Below are 17,500 nucleotides of genomic sequence, written 5' to 3'. Positions count from 1 at the left end.
GGGGTTAGAGGTCAGAGGTTAGGGGTTAGGGTACTAACCTCCACACATGATGTAGTCCCTGAAGAAGGGTATTAGGGTCAGGGGTTAGAGGTTAGGAGGTTAGGGTACTAACCTCCACACATGATGTAGTCCCTAAAGAAGGGTATTAGGGTCAGGGGTTAGAGGTTAGGGGTCAGGGTACTAACCTCCACACATGATGTAGTCCCTGAAGAAGGGTACTCTGAACCAGAATGGCAGCATCAGGAGGTAGGGGGTCAGGGGTCAGGGTACTAACCTCCACACATGATGTAGTCCCTGAAGAAGGGTACTCTGAACCAGAATGGCAGCATCAGGAGGTAGGGGGTCAGGGGTCAGGGTACTAACCTCCACACATGATGTAGTCCCTGAAGAAGGGTACTCTGAACCAGAATGGCAGCATCAGGAGGTAGGGGGTCAGCCCGGGGAACAGCGAGGAGAACCCTGATGCCTCCGTACAGAAGTTCCCAAAACCCCCCGCCACCAGAACACCATGGGGGTGGAACCCAAAGATGTAGTTAGAACCTGGGTCCAGATCCACCGTCTTTATGAGCTGGGGGGGGGGGGGGGGGGGCAGAGGGGGAGCGGGGAGAGAGAAACAGGTACTGTAGTTAGAACCTGGGTCCAGATCCACCGTCTTTATGAGCTGGGGGGGGGGGGGGCAGAGGGGGAGCGGGGAGAGAGAAACAGGTACTGTAGTTAGAACCTGGGTCCAGATCCACCGTCTTTATGAGCTGGGGGGGGGGGGGGGGGGACAGAGGGGGAGCGGGGAGAGAGAAACAGGTACTGTAGTTAGAATCCTCGGAGTGGGTCCTAACTTTAACTCTGGACCCCCCCTCATCCTGGAATATCCAAGGTCAGAGGTCATCTGCCTTCGGCCTAAAGAGCAGGAACCTGGACTTCACCAAAGAAATTAGAAATACAGACATTGTCATCCTACAAGAAACCTGGTATAGAGGAGACGGACCCACAAGGTTAGAGAGAGCTACCAGGAGTGAAACAGGGAAGTGACTCAGGGGGTGTGCTAATTTGGTATAGACCAGACCTAACTCACTCTATTAAATTAATCAAAACAGGAACATTTTACATCTGGATAGAAATTCAAAAGGAAATGATCTCAACAGAGAAAAATGTCCTCCTGTGTGCTACATATATCCCCTCCACTAGAATCACCCATACTATAATGAAGACAGCTTCTCTCATCCTACCTATATCCCCCCACTAGAATCACCATACTATAATGAAGACAGCTTCTCCATCCTACCTATATCCCTCCACTAGAATCACCATACTATAATGAAGACAGCTTCTCCATCCTACCTATATCCCTCCACTAGAATCCCCATACTTTAATGAAGACAGCTTCTCCATCCTACCTATATCCCCCCACTAGAATCCCCATACTTTAATGAAGACAGCTTCTCCATCCTACCTATATCCCCCCACTAGAATCCCCATACTTTAATGAAGACAGCTTCTCCATCCTACCTATATCCCCCCACTAGAATCCCCCACTATAATGAAGACAGCTTCTCCATCCTACCTATATCCCCCCACTAGAATCCCCATAGTTTAATGAAGACAGCTTCTCCATCCTACCTATATCCCCCCACTAGAATCCCCATACTATAATGAAGACAGCTTCTCCATCCTACCTATATCCCCCCACTAGAATCCCCATACTATAATGAAGACAGCTTCTCCATCCTACCTATATCCCCCCACTAGAATCCCCATACTATAATGAAGACAGCTTCTCCATCCTACCTATATCCCCCCACTGTAATCACACTATGATGATGACAGCTTCTATAGGAGGGGTACAATGATAGGCTTCGAGGTGACTCCTATGGTCGGTACACCTATAGCTCATCCCTTGGCAGTAGTACTGTAGACTACTTTATCACTGACCTCAACCCAGAGTCTCTCAGAGTGTTCACAGTCAGCCCACTGACACCCCTATCAGATCACAGTCAGCCCACTGACACCCCTATCAGATCACAGTCAGCCCACTGACACCCCTATCAGATCACAGTCAGCCCACTGACACCCCTATCAGATCACAGTCAGCCCACTGACACCCCTATCAGATCACAGTCAGCCCACTGACACCCCCCTATCAGATCACAGTCAGCCCACTGACACCCCCCTATCAGATCACAGTCAGCCCACTGACACCCCTATCAGATCACAGTCAGCCCACTGACACCCCTATCAGATCACAGTCAGCCCACTGACACCCCTATCAGATCACAGTCAGCCCACTGACACCCCCCTATCAGATCACAGTCAGCCCACTGACACCCCTATCAGATCACAGTCAGCCCACTGACACCCCCCTATCAGATCACAGCAAAATCACAATGTACTTGAACAGAGTGATACTCAACCATGAGTCATCAAAGCTGAACAAACTACATGAGAAATGCTACAGATGGAAGGAGGGTACCTACCAAACAACTATTGGCCAACAACAAGTTCAATCCCTTTTAGACAACTTCCTGGACAAAATGTTTCCCTGCAGTAGTGAAGGTGTAAACTTAGCAGTAGTTTGAACAATATATTGAACCTATCATCTAACATACCATATTTATTTATTATATCATATTTAAAGTCCATCAGAGAACCTAACACAACTTACAACAATGACAAATGGTTTGATGAAGAATGTAAAAACCTAAAAAAACTAAAAAGAAATGTAGAAACCCGTCCAACCAAAAACGCAGACCCATAAAACCTGAGCCTTCACTACGGTGAATCACTAAAACAATACAGAAATACCCCACGGAAAAACAAGGAACAGCACGTCAGAAAACCAGCTCAATGTAAATGAAGAATCCATAGACTCTAACCACTTCTGGGAACATTGGAAAACACTAAACAAACACAAGAGAACGATCTATCCAGAACGGACATATAGGGATGAAACCACTTGTCCAATTTGTTTGGCTCTGTAACAAAGAACGATCTATCCAGAACGGACATATAAACAAATACAAATCTTAGCATCAACTATTAAAGACGACCAGAACCTGGATTCTCCAATTTACCTTTAATGAACTACAGGACAAAATACAACCTTCCAACCCAAAAAGGCCTGTGGTGTTGATGGCATCCTTAATGAAATTATAAAATATACAGACCACGAATTCCAATTGGCTATACTTAAACTCTAACATCATCCCACAAAAAAAATGGGACAAACACCCAATTGAGACTGCATGCAGAATTCGGCAAAAATATATTCTGTGTACAACGCAAACCTCCAAACAATGCAGATCAGAACGAGGACACACTAGCTAATAACATCCAGAAGAAAGTGATGCCCACACATTCCACCACAAAGCCCTCACCTACAGAGAAACTGAAGAAGAGTCCCCTCAGCCAGCTGGTTCAGAGTCCCCTCAGCCAGCTGGTTCAGAGTCCCCTCAGCCAGCTGGTTCAGAGTCCCCTCAGCCAGCTGGTTCAGAGTCCCCTCAGCCAGCTGGTTCAGAGTCCCCTCAGCCAGCTGGTTCAGAGTCCCCTCAGCCAGCTGGTTCAGAGTCCCCTCAGCCAGCTGGTTCAGAGTCCCCTCAGCCAGCTGGTTCAGAGTCCCCTCAGCCAGCTGGTTCAGAGTCCCCTCAGCCAGCTGGTTCAGAGTCCCCTCAGCCAGCTGGTTCACAAACAGACCCCACAGATCCTCAGGACAGAAACACATTTAGACCCAACCAAATCATGAGAAAACAAAAAGATAATTACTTGACACACTGGAAAGAAATCAACCAAAAATTATAGCAAATTGGCCCTAAAGAGAGAGTACACAGCGGCAGAATACCTGACCACTGTGACTGACCCCAAATTAAGAAAGTTCTTGCCTATGTGAAGACTCAGTGAGCGTAGCCTTGCTATTGAGAGGCGCCGTCATAGCCTGTCTTCTCTTGAGATCCAGGTCTGCCGATGTGCAACACTGCCCACAAAATGAGGTGGGAACTGAGCTGCACTTCCTAACCTCCTGCCCAATGTATGACCATATTAGAGACTCATATTTCCCTCAGATTACACAGATACAAAGAATTAGAAAACAAACCCAATTTTGATAAACTCCCATATCTACTGGGTGAAATACCACAGTGTGCAAACAGTTGCATGATGTGTGGCCTGTTGCCATGACAAAGGGGCAACCAGTGGAGCACAAGCGCCATTGTAAATACAGTCATGGCTAAAGGTTTTGAGACACAAATATTAATTTTCACAAAGTCTGCTGCCTCAGTTTGTATGATGTCAATTTGCATATACTCCAGAATGTTATGAAGAGTGATCAGATGAATTGCAATTAATTGCAAAGTCCCTCTTTGCCATGCAAATGAACTGAATCCCCAAAAAACATTTCCACTGCATTTCAGCCCTGCCACAAAAGGACCAGCTGACATCATGTCAGTGATTCTCTCGTTAACACAGGTGTGAGTGTTGACGAGGACAAGGCTGGAGATCACTCTGTCATGCTGATTGAGTTCCAATAACAGACTGGACGCTTCAAAAGGAGGGTGGTGCTTGGAATCATTGTTCTTCCTCTGTCAGCCATGGTTACCTGCAAGGAAACACCTGCCGTCATCATTGCTTTGTACAAAAAGGGCTTCACAGGCAAGGATATTGCTGCCAGTAAAATTGCACCTAAACCAACCATTTACCGGATCATCAAGAACTTCAAGGAGAGCGGTTCAATTGTTGTGAAGAAGGCTTCAGGGCGCCAAGAAAGTCCAGCAAGCGCCAGGACTGTCTCCTAAAGTTGATTCAGCTGCAGGATCGGGGCACCACCAGTACAGAGCTTGCTCAGGAATGGCAGCAGGCAGGTGTGAGTGCATCTGCACGCACAGTGAGGCGAAGACTTTTGGAGGATGGCCTGGTGTCAAGAAGGGCAGCAAAGAAGCCACTTCTCTCCAGGAAAAACATCAGGGACAGACTGATATTCTACAAAAGGTACAGGGATTGGACTGCTGAGGACTGGGGTAAACTCATTTTCTCTGATGAATCCCCTTTCCGATTGTTTGGGGCATCAGGAAAAAAGCTTGTACGGAGAAGACAAGGTGAGCGCTACCATCAGTCCTGTGTCATGCCAACAGTAAAGCATCCTGAGACCATTCATGTGTGGGGTTGCTTCTCAGCCAAGGGAGTGGGCTCACTCACAATTTTGCCTAAGAACACAGCCATGAATAAAGAATGGTACCAACACATCCTCCGAGAGCAACTTCTCCCAACCATCCAGGAACAGTTTGGTGATGAACAATGCCTTTTCCAGCATGATGGAGCACCTTGCCATAAGGCAAAAGTGATAACTAAGTGGCTCGGGGAACAAAACATTGATATTTTGGGTCCATGGCCAGGAAACTCCCCAGACCTTAATCCCATTGAGAAGTTGTGGTCAATCCTCAAGAGGCGGGTGGACAAACAAAAACCCACAAATTCTGACAAACTCCAAGCATTGATTATGCAATAGTGGGCTGCTATCAGTCAGGATGTGGCCCAGAAGTTAATTGACAGCATGCCAGGGCGGATTGCAGAGGTCTTGAAAAAGAAGGGTCAACACTGCAAATATTGACTCTTTGCATCAACTTCATGTAATTGTCAATAAAAGACTTTAACACTTATGAAATGCTTGTAATTATACTTCAGTATCCATAGTAACATCTGACAAAAATATCTAAAGACACTGAAGCAGCAAACTTTGTGGAAATTAATATTTGTGTCATTCTCAAAACGTTTGGCCACGACTGTACAACCTATATTTATCTGTTCATTTAATTTCCCTTTCACATTGCTACAACACTGTACATAGCATATACATATAGTAATGCTACAACACTGTACATAGCATATACATATAGTAATGCTACAACACATAGCCAGTAATATAACATTTGAAATGTCCATATTATTTTAAAACGACAAAGAGAGAAAGCCCTTTGAATTGAGAGAGAGAGAGAGAGAAAGCCCTTTGAATTGAGAGAGAGAGAGAGAGAAAGCCCTTTGAATTGAGAGAGAGAGAGAGAGAAAGCCCTTTGAATTGAGAGAGAGAGAGAGAGGAAAGCCCTTTGAATTGAGAGAGAGAGAGAGAGAGAAAGCCCTTTGAATTGAGAGAGAGAGAGAGAGAGAAGCCCTTTGAATTGAGAGAGAGAGAGAGAGAGAAGCCCTTTGAATTGAGAGAGAGAGGAGAGAGAAAGCCCTTTGAATTGAGAGAGAGAGAGAGAGAGAAGCCCTTTGAATTGAGAGAGAGAGAGAGAGAAAGCCCTTTGAATTGAGAGAGAGAGAGAGAGAGAAGCCCTTTGAATTGAGAGAGAGAGAAGGCCTGAATGAGAGAGAGAGAAAGCCCTTTGAATTGAGAGAGAGAGAGAGAGAAAGCCCTTTGAATTGAGAGAGAGAGAGAGAGAAAGCCCTTTGAATTGAGAGAGAGAGAGAGAGAAAGCCCTTTGAATTGAGAGAGAGAGAGAGAGAAAGCCCTTTGAATTGAGAGAGAGAGAGAGAGAAAGCCCTTTGAATTGAGAGGGAGAGAGAGAGAAAGCCCTTTGAATTGAGAGAGAGAGAGAGAAAGCCCTTTGAATTGAGAGGAGAGAGAGAAAGCCCTTTGAATTGAGAGAGAGAGAGAGAAAGCCCTTTGAATTGAGAGAGAGAGAGAGAAAGCCCTTTGAATTGAGAGAGAGAGAGAGAAAGCCCTTTGAATTGAGAGAGAGAGAGAGAAAGCCCTTTGAATTGAGAGAGAGAGAGAGAAAGCCCTTTGAATTGAGAGAGAGGAGAGAGAAAGCCCTTTGAATTGAGAGAGAGGGAGAGAAAGCCCTTTGAATTGAGAGAGGGAGAGAAAGCCCTTTGAATTGAGAGAGGGAGAGAAAGCCCTTTGAATTGAGAGAGGGAGAGAAAGCCCTTTGAATTGAGAGAGGGAGAGAAAGCCCTTTGAATTGAGAGAGGGAGAGAAAGCCCTTTGAATTGAGAGAGGGAGAGAAAGCCCTTTGAATTGAGAGAGGGAGAGAAAGCCCTTTGAATTGAGAGAGGGAGAGAAAGCCCTTTGAATTGAGAGGGAGAGAAAGCCCTTTGAATTGAGAGGGAGAGAAAGCCCTTTGAATTGAGAGGGAGAGAAAGCCCTTTGAATTGAGAGGGAGAGAAAGCCCTTTGAATTGAGAGGGAGAGAAAGCCCTTTGAATTGAGAGGGAGAGAAAGCCCTTTGAATTGAGAGGGAGAGAAAGCCCTTTGAATTGAGAGGGAGAGAAAGCCCTTTGAATTGAGAGGGAGAGAAAGCCCTTTGAATTGAGAGGGAGAGAAAGCCCTTTGAATTGAGAGGGAGAGAAAGCCCTTTGAATTGAGAGGGAGAGAAAGCCCTTTGAATTGAGAGGGAGAGAAAGCCCTTTGAATTGAGAGGGAGAGAAAGCCCTTTGAATTGAGAGGGAGAGAAAGCCCTTTGAATTGAGAGGGAGAGAAAGCCCTTTGAATTGAGAGGGAGAGAAAGCCCTTTGAATTGAGAGAGAGAGAGAGAGAAAGCCCTTTGAATTGAGAGAGAGAGAGAGAGAAAGCCCTTTGAATTGAGAGGGAGAGAGAGAGAAAGCCCTTTGAATTGAGAGGGAGAGAAAGCCCTTTGAATTGAGAGGGAGAGAAAGCCCTTTGAATTGAGAGGGAGAGAAAGCCCTTTGAATTGAGAGGGAGAGAGAGAGAAAGCCCTTTGAATTGAGAGGGAGAGAGAGAGAAAGCCCTTTGAATTGAGAGGGAGAGAGAGAGAAAGCCCTTTGAATTGAGAGAGAGAGAGAGAGAGAGAAAGCCCTTTGAATTGAGAGAGAGAGAGAGAGAGAAAGCCCTTTGAATTGAGAGAGAGAGAGAGAGAGAGAAGCCCTTTGAATTGAGAGAGAGAGAAAGCCCTTTGAATTGAGAGAGAGAGAAAGCCCTTTGAATTGAGAGAGAGAGAAAGCCCTTTGAATTGAGAGAGAGAGAGAGAGAGAGGGCCCTTTGAATTGAGAGAGAGAGAGAGAGAGAAAGCCCTTTGAATTGAGAGAGAGAGAGAGAGAGAGAGAGAAAGCCCTTTGAATTGAGAGAGAGAGAGAGAGAGAAAACCCTTTGAATTGAGAGAGAGAGAAAGCCCTTTGAATTGAGAGAGAGAGAGAGAGAGAGAGAAAGCCCTTTGAATTGAGAGAGAGAGAAAGCCCTTTTAATTGAGAGAGAGAGAAAGCCCTTTGAATTGAGAGAGAGAGAGAAAGCCCTTTGAATTGAGAGAGAGAGAGAGAGAGAGAAAGCCCTTTGAATTGAGAGAGAGAGAAAGCCCTTTGAATTGAGAGAGAGAGAGAGAGAAAGGAGGGAGAGAAACAGGTAGTTACTGAACGGGTCTATCGTGTGTGTGTTACCTCCAGAGTTGAGGTATCTCTTCCTGTGTGTGTGTGTGTGTGTGTGTGTGTGTGTGGGGGGGGGGGGGGACCTTTTGCCGGCACGAGCAAAGCACAAGCCACTTTATCTTGAGCTACACGTCAAAATCTTGAAAACAGAACCAGGGCATAATTTTGGGAGCGTCTCACAAGTTACGGCCATGTAGAAGGGTTAGGGGGTAGGGGTCAGTCTTAGGGTGTAGGGGTCAGTCTTAGGGGTTAGGGTGTAGGGGGTAGGGGTCAGTCTTAGGGGGTAGGGGTCAGTCTTAGGGGGTAGGGGTCAGTCTTAGGGGGTAGGGGTCAGTCTTAGGGGGTAGGGGTCAGGGGTAGGGGGTAGGGGTCAGGGTGGGGCGTCTAGGGGGTAGGGGCGGGGTAGGGGGTAGGGGTCAGTCTTAGGGGGTAGGGGGTGGGGCAGCAGGGGGTGGGGCGTCTAGGGGGTAGGGGTCAGTCTTAGGGGGTAGGGGTCAGTCTTAGGGGGTAGGGGTCAGTCTTACATTGAGAGGGTTAGGGTCTTACATTGAGAGGGTTAGGGTCTTACATTGAGAGGGTTAGGGTCTTACATTGAGAGGGTTAGGGTCTTACATTGAGAGGGTTAGGGTCTTACATTGAGAGGGTTAGGGTCTTACATTGAGAGGGGGGTCACGGGGGGTGGGCTTACATTGAGAGGGTTAGGGTTAGGGGTCAGTCTTACATTGAGAGGGTTAGGGTTATAGGATAGGGGTTATAGGTTAGGGTCAGGGTTATAGGTTAGGGTCAGGGTTAGGGGTTAGGGTCTTACGTTGAGAGGGTAGTAGTCTCTGAAGTGTTTCCAGGGTTAGGGTTAGGGTCAGGGTTAGGATAGGGGTTAGGGTCTTACGTTGAGAGGGTAGTAGTCGCTGAAGTGTTTCCAGGGTTAGGGTCAGGGTTAGGGTCAGGGTTAAGGTCTTACGTTGAGAGGGAAGTAGTCTCTGAAGTGTTTCCAGGGTTAGGGTCAGGGTCAGGGTCTTATGTTGAGAGGGTAGTAGTCTCTGAAGTGTATACAGGGTTAGGGTTAGGGTCAGGGTTAGGGTCAGGGGTTAGGGGTTAGGGTCTTACGTTGAGAGGGAAGTAGTCTCTGAAGTGTTTCCAGGGTTAGGGTTAGGGGTTAGGGGTCAGGGTCAGGGTTAGGGGTTAGGGTTTTACATTGAGAGGGTAGTAGTCTCTGAAGTGTTTCCAGGGTCAGGGTTAGGGGTTAGGGTCAGGGTCAGGGTTAAGGTCTTACGTTGAGAGGGAAGTAGTCTCTGAAGTGTTTCCAGGGTTAGGGTCAGGGTTAGGGGTTAGGGTCTTACGTTGAGAGGGTAGTAGTCTCTGAAGTGTATACAGGGTTAGGGTTAGGGTCAGGGATAGGGGTTAGGGTCAGGGGTTAGGGTCAGGGATAGGGGTTAGGGTCAGGGGTTAGGGTCAGGGGTTAGGGGGTTAGGGTCAGGGATAGGGGTTAGGGTCAGGGGTTAGGGATAGTGGTCAGGGTCAGGGATAGGGGTCAGGGTTAGGGGTTAGGGTCAGGGATAGGGGGTTAGGGTTAAGGTCTTACGTTGAGAGGGAAGTAGTCTCTGAAGTGTTTCCAGGGTCAGGGATAGGGGTTAGGGATAGGGGTCAGGGTCAGGGATAGGGGTCAGGGTCAGGGTTAGGGGTTAGGGGTTAGGGTTAGGGTTAGGGGTTAGGGTCAGGGATAGGGGTTAGGGTCAGGGTTAGGGTCAGGGTTAGGGGTCAGGGTTAGGGTCAGGGTTAGGGGTTAGGGTTAGGGGTTAGGGTCTTACGTTGAGAGGGAAGTAGTCTCTGAAGTGTTTCCAGACGCTGCAGTTCCGAAGCCACTCTGACCTCCGACCCCCGCTGGTGGGTGTGTCCCTGTCCAGATACAGCCAACCAGCATACAGCGCCGCCAGAACCCACCAATCAGAGACACACAGCAACACATAGCCTGCTAGACAACACTGGGCTGGGGGAGGAGGAGGGAATAGGGCAGACATGTTATTGGTCAATTTCTCGCTGGGGGGAGGAGAATAAGGTCAGAGCAGAGAGCAAATGGTGTGTGTGTGTGTGTGTGTGTGTCCATTCCCACCCACACACCCCCCAGTCCCCTACTCCTAACAAGGTGACCCCAGCTTCACTACAGAGACAGCCCAAGGTACTGCATGGTCAACACCATGTCTGCATTGGAAGTACAGCATTTTACGGTGATATGGCCTCAGTGCATTCAGGTAACAGCTGTTGTCAAGGAAGTGAGTTTGTTTTTATACAGGATTTACCGCCCCCACCTACCGTCAACCAATCAGGAGGATGTGGAGCTAAACAGAGCCCTCCGCATTGTTACAATGAGGATGGGGATGTGGTACAGAGATGGACCTGACCTCTGGGAGGAGGAGGATGGGGATGTGGGACAGAGATGGACCTGACCTCTGGGAGGAGGAGGATGGGAATGCGGGACAGAGATGGACCTGACCTCTGGGAGGAGGAGGATGGGGATGCGGGACAGAGATGGACCTGACCTCTGGGGGGAGGAGGATGGGGATGCGGGACAGAGATGGACCTGACCTCTGGGGGGAGGAGGATGGGGATGCGGGACAGGGATGGACCTGACCTCTGGGGGGAGGAGGATGGGGATGCGGGACAGAGATGGACCTGACCTCTGGGAGGAGGAGGATGGGGATGCGGGACAGAGATGGACCTGACCTCTGGGGGGAGGAGGATGGGGATGCGGGACAGAGATGGACCTGACCTCTGGGGGGAGGAGGATGGGGATGCGGGACAGAGATGGACCTGACCTCTGGGGGGAGGAGGATGGGGATGCGGGACAGAGATGGACCTGACCTCTGGGGGGAGGAGGATGGGGATGCGGGACAGAGATGGACCTGACCTCTGGGGGGAGGAGGATGGGGATGCGGGACAGAGATGGACCTGACCTCTGGGGGGAGGAGGATGGGGATGCGGGACAGAGATGGACCTGACCTCTGGGGGGAGGAGGATGGGGATGCGGGACAGAGATGGACCTGACCTCTGGGGGGAGGAGGATGGGGATGCGGGACAGAGATGGACCTGACCTCTGGGGGGAGGAGGATGGGGATGCGGGACAGAGATGGACCTGACCTCTGGGGGGAGGAGGATGGGGATGCGGGACAGAGATGGACCTGACCTCTGGGGGGAGGAGGATGGGGATGCGGGACAGAGATGGACCTGACCTCTGGGGGGAGGAGGATGGGGATGCGGGACAGAGATGGACCTGACCTCTGGGGGGAGGAGGATGGGGATGCGGGACAGAGATGGACCTGACCTCTGGGGGGAGGAGGATGGGGATGCGGGACAGAGATGGACCTGACCTCTGGGGGGAGGAGGATGGGGATGCGGGACAGAGATGGACCTGACCTCTGGGGGGAGGAGGATGGGGATGCGGGACAGAGATGGACCTGACCTCTGGGGGGAGGAGGATGGGGATGCGGGACAGAGATGGACCTGACCTCTGGGGGGAGGAGGATGGGGATGCGGGACAGAGATGGACCTGACCTCTGGGGGGAGGAGGATGGGGATGCGGGACAGAGATGGACCTGACCTCTGGGGGGAGGAGGATGGGGATGCGGGACAGAGATGGACCTGACCTCTGGGGGGAGGAGGATGGGGATGCGGGACAGAGATGGACCTGACCTCTGGGGGGAGGAGGATGGGGATGCGGGACAGAGATGGACCTGACCTCTGGGGGGAGGAGGATGGGGATGTGGGACAGAGATGGACCTGACCTCTGGGGGGAGGAGGATGGGGATGTGGGACAGAGATGGACCTGACCTCTGGGGGGAGGAGGATGGGGATGTGGGACAGAGATGGACCTGACCTCTGGGGGGAGGAGGATGGGGATGTCGGGACAGAGATGGACCTGACCTCTGGGGGGAGGAGGATGGGGATGCGGGACAGAGATGGACCTGACCTCTGGGGGGAGGAGGATGGGGATGCGGGACAGAGATGGACCTGACCTCTGGGGGGAGGAGGATGGGGATGCGGGACAGAGATGGACCTGACCTCTGGGGGGAGGAGGATGGGGATGCGGGACAGAGATGGACCTGACCTCTGGGGGAGGAGGATGGGGATGGGGACAGAGATGGACCTGACCTCTGGGGGGAGGAGGATGGGGATGCGGGACAGAGATGGACCTGACCTCTGGGGGGAGGAGGATGGGGATGCGGGACAGAGATGGACCTGACCTCTGGGGGGAGGAGGATGGGGATGCGGGACAGAGATGGACCTGACCTCTGGGGGGAGGAGGATGGGGATGCGGGACAGAGATGGACCTGACCTCTGGGGGGAGGAGGATGGGGATGTGGGACAGAGATGGACCTGACCTCTGGGGGGAGGAGGATGGGGATGTGGGACAGAGATGGACCTGACCTCTGGGGGGAGGAGGATGGGGATGTGGGACAGAGATGGACCTGACCTCTGGGGGGAGGAGGATGGGGATGTGGGACAGAGATGGACCTGACCTCTGGGGGGAGGAGGATGGGGATGTGGGACAGAGATGGACCTGACCTCTGGGGGGAGGAGGATGGGGATGTGGGACAGAGATGGACCTGACCTCTGGGGGGAGGAGGATGGGGATGTGGGACAGAGATGGACCTGACCTCTGGGGGGAGGAGGATGGGGATGTGGGACAGAGATGGACCTGACCTCTGGGGGGAGGAGGATGGGGATGTGGGACAGAGATGGACCTGACCTCTGGGGGGAGGAGGATGGGGATGTGGGACAGAGATGGACCTGACCTCTGGGGGGAGGAGGATGGGGATGTGGGACAGAGATGGACCTGACCTCTGGGGGGAGGAGGATGGGGATGTGGGACAGAGATGGACCTGACCTCTGGGGGGAGGAGGATGGGGATGTGGGACAGAGATGGACCTGACCTCTGGGGGGAGGAGGATGGGGATGTGGGACAGAGATGGACCTGACCTCTGGGGGGAGGAGGATGGGGATGTGGGACAGAGATGGACCTGACCTCTGGGGGGAGGAGGATGGGGATGTGGGACAGAGATGGACCTGACCTCTGGGGGGAGGAGGATGGGGATGTGGGACAGAGATGGACCTGACCTCTGGGGGGAGGAGGATGGGGATGTGGGACAGAGATGGACCTGACCTCTGGGGGGAGGAGGATGGGGATGTGGGACAGAGATGGACCTGACCTCTGGGGGGAGGAGGATGGGGATGTGGGACAGAGATGGACCTGACCTCTGGGGGGAGGAGGATGGGGATGTGGGACAGAGATGGACCTGACCTCTGGGGGGAGGAGGATGGGGATGTGGGACAGAGATGGACCTGACCTCTGGGGGGAGGAGGATGACGCTTCAAAGACTCGTTGGCCCAAAGGCCTTTTACTTCACACCTTAATGCTAATTTAATTTGTATCTGGCTCAGTTCCAGGTTGGATGGTGTCCTCAGGTCTAATGCTGTTTGTTGGCTAGAGCAGCCTCCGTATAGCTTGGGGGGAAAAAACCCTAGCGAAGGCCATGCTGTGGAGGTTAGCATCCTGCATATGCACCTGCCGAAAAAAATCCAAGTTCATCTAACTCCAAATCTATCCTTTTATTAAAAAAAAACATGTTGAAAAATGTGAGAGCTCACATTAAGCTGCGTCTCTCTGAGGTTCATAAATTAATAAGCATCTGGATGCTCGTCATTAATCACATCAGACCAACAAATACTTTTAACATCATCCACATAAGAGTCACAGCTAAATATGTTGTATGATCTCTTATACACTATTTTAGGCCCAGCTGTTGGAACTTTGTCTTTCCTGGATATAGCCACTATATTGTGATCACTGCATCCAATGGGTACAGATACAGCTTGATGAGATCAGTATTCAACTCTCAGAGTCAATACATGTTAGAATCACCTTTGGCGGCGATGTCTTTCTGGGTCTCTAAGAGTTTTCCACACCTGGATTATACAATACTTGTACATTATTCTTTAAAAAATGATTCAAGCTCTGTCAAGTTTGTTTTTGATCATTGCTCGACAGCCATTTTCAAGTCGATTTAAGTCAAAACTGTAACAATTTTTTATTTTAATGTAACCTTTATTTAACCTTTATTTAACCTTTATTTAACCAGACAAGTCAATTAAGAACAAATTCTTATTTACAATGACGGCCAAACCCTCCCCTAACCCGGGCGACGCTGGGCCAATTGTGTGCCACCCTATTAGACTCCCAATCACGGCTGGATGTGATACCTGCTGGATTCGAACCAGGGACTGTAGTGACGCCATGCACTGAGATGCAGTGCCTTAGACCGCTGCGCGTTGTCTTGGTAAGCAACTCCATTGTAGATTTGGCCTTGTGTTTTAAGTTATTGTCCTGGTGAAAAGTGAATTCATCTCCCAGTGTAGATTTGGCCTTGTGTTTTAAGTTATTGTGCTGGTGAAAGGTGAATTCATCTCCCAGTGTCTGGTGGAAAGCAGACTGGACCAGGTTTGATTTAAGACAGTCCCCTTACATGTTTAAATAATACACAGGTCCTCCCACCATTCAATTCAATAATAACAAAATATAATGAAAAGTGATAGATGTGTCTTGTATAATTTTTATGCTGGTCTGTCCCAGTTTAGACATCAGTATTAACCTGTCTTTTAGTCAGGGTACTCCATGATAAACCATCTCTCCTGTCCCCCATCTGCAGAAAAAGAAGGTAGAGCTGATACACACAACACTGATGACATCGTCAATGGTTGCTAGGTGAATTCCAGCACAGACAAGTGATAGGTCAGAATACTATGATCAAATCAAATGTGACCAAAATGAAGTGGGACTGGTGCCTGGCCACTACAGCCTTCTACTCCTGATATACAGCTGAACAACAAGTCCACCAGGTTGTGTAAGTAGCCTGTGAATTAAATAATCAATAAAACATAGAACTTAGTTTGGAAGTAATTATACAGATTCAGGCCAGTGACGCTGACACCGTTACTATGCAACCAGCTTTGTAACGTTACGTTGCTGAATCGTATTTGTAGAATGTTAGCGAATACGGATCCGCTATTTGTTTTTAGACCTTATAGCCAGAACCTCCATCAGAAGATAACCAGCTAATTAGCTACTAGCTATTTAGTCATTGTTAGCCACTGCTAGCAACCTTTACCCTCTGCTCAGGCACCAGACGTTTTTTTTGTTGCCTGGATAATACCTGCCAGCCTCGGACTGTTTTTCTCCACTACAACGCCGGACTCCTGCCGTAAACCCTGGACCATTGATCATCACAGCTAGCTAGCTGCCACTGAGTGACCCAGCCCCGAAGCTAGCCCTGAGCCAGGGGCATCTCCCGGCTAGCAAACTAAATTACTACAACTACAATACCTCTTTCGCCATCTGGCCCGGACCCTTTGTCGACACGGCGCCGCACCACCACGACTGGTCCGATGTAATTCCATCCGCTGTGCCTTCAACCGGCCTTTGCCGGACGTCGGAGCAGACGCTTCTCCTTACCCCGGCCTGATAGATTTAAACGCCGTGTCTCTAAATTGATTGCCCCCCCATCTATCTTCATAGCTCGTTCTGTTAGGTGACCTAAACTGGGATATGCTTAACACCCCAGCAGTCCTACAATCTAAGCTAGATGCCCTCAATCTCAAATTATCAAGGAACCTACCAGGTACAACCAGGATCAATCAGGATCTCAGCGATCACTGCCTCATTGCCTGCATCCGCTATGGGTACGTGGTCAAACAACCACCCCTCATCACTGTCAAGCGCTCCCTAAAACACTTCTGCGAGCAGGCCTTTCTAATCGACCTGGAAGGATATTGACCTCATCCTGTCAGTCAAGGATGCCTGGTCGTTCTTTAAAAGTAATTTCCTCGCCATCTTAAATAAGCATGCCCCTTTCAAAAAAATGCAGAACTAAGAACAGATATAGCCCTTGGTTCACTCCAGACCTGACTGCCCTTGACCAGCACAAAAACATCCTGTGGTGGACTGCAATAGCATTGAATAGTCCCCGCGATATGTAACTTTCCAGGGCAGTCAGGAACCAATACACGCAGTCAGTAAGGAAAGCAAAGGCTAGCTTTTTAAACAGAAATTTGCATTCTGTAGCTCTAACTCCAAAAACTTTGGGACACTGTAAAGTCCATGGAGAACAAGAGCACCTCCTCCCAGCTGCCCACTGCACTGAGGCTAGGTAACACGGTCACCACCGTTAAATCCACGATAATTGAAAAGTTCAATAAGCATTTCTCTACAGCTGGCCATGCTTTCCTCCTGGCTACCCCAACCCCGGCCAACAGCTCTGCATCCCCCGCAGCTACTTGCCCAAGCCTCCCCAGCTTCTCCTTCACCCAAATCCAGACAGCTGATGTTCTGAAAGAGCTGCAAAACCTGGACCCGTACAAATCAGCTGGGCTAGACAATCTGGACCCTCTCTTCCTAAAATTATCCGCCGCCATTGTTGCAACCCCTATTACCAGACTGTTCAACCTCTCGTATCGTCCGAGATCCCTAAAGATTGGAAAGCTGCCGCGGTCATCCCCCTCTTCAAAGGGGGTGACACTCTAGACCCAAACTGTTATAGACCTATATCCATCCTGCCCTGCCTTTCTAAAGTCTTCGAAAGACAAGTTAATAAACAGATCACTGACCATTTCGAATCCCGCCGTACCTTCTCCGCTGTGCAATCCGGTTTCCGAGCTGGTCATTGGGTGCACCTCAGCCACGCTCAAGGTCCTAAACGACATCATAACCGCCATCGATAAAAGACAGTACTGTGCAGCCGTCTTCATCGACCTGGCCAAGGCTTTCGACTCTGTCAATCAACGCATTCTTATCGGCAGACTCAACAGCCTTGGTTTCTCAAATGACTGCCTCGCCTGGTTCACCAACTACTTCTCAGATAGAGTTCAGTGTGTCAAATCGGAGGGCCTGTTGTCCGGACCTCTGGCAGTCTCTATGGGGGTGCCACCGGGTTCAATTCTCGGGCCAACTCTTTTCTCTGTATACATCAATGATGTCGCTCTTGCTGCGGGTTATTCCCTGGTCCACCTCTACGCAGACGACACCATTCTGTATACATCTGGCCCTTCTTTGGACACTGTGATAACAAACCTCCAGACGAGCTTCAATGCCATACAAC

The 17,500-nt window shown here is 49.9% G+C and overlaps 1 protein-coding gene across 1 annotated transcript in view; it reads right to left on the bottom strand.

Moving 5' to 3' along the window:
- Positions 1 to 17,500, bottom strand: part of LOC106578238 (2-acylglycerol O-acyltransferase 2-A) — a 34,014-nt gene that overhangs the window by 12,376 nt on the left and 4,138 nt on the right. Inside the window, exons 2-3 of the mRNA XM_045701711.2 lie at positions 10,163 to 10,341; positions 364 to 568 (exon numbers count right to left, since the gene is read on the bottom strand). Of these exons, the coding sequence (XP_045557667.1) occupies positions 364 to 568; positions 10,163 to 10,341 (384 nt within the window). The remainder of the gene's footprint in view (positions 1 to 363; positions 569 to 10,162; positions 10,342 to 17,500) is intronic.

This window comes from Salmo salar, chromosome 18 (assembly GCF_965601325.2).
Source record: "Salmo salar chromosome 18, fSalSal1, whole genome shotgun sequence".
In the NCBI taxonomy this organism is placed as follows: Eukaryota; Metazoa; Chordata; class Actinopteri; order Salmoniformes; family Salmonidae; genus Salmo; species Salmo salar.
The sequence above is the reverse complement of the archived record's forward strand: the minus strand, read 5'-3'. Positions and strand labels throughout refer to the sequence as shown.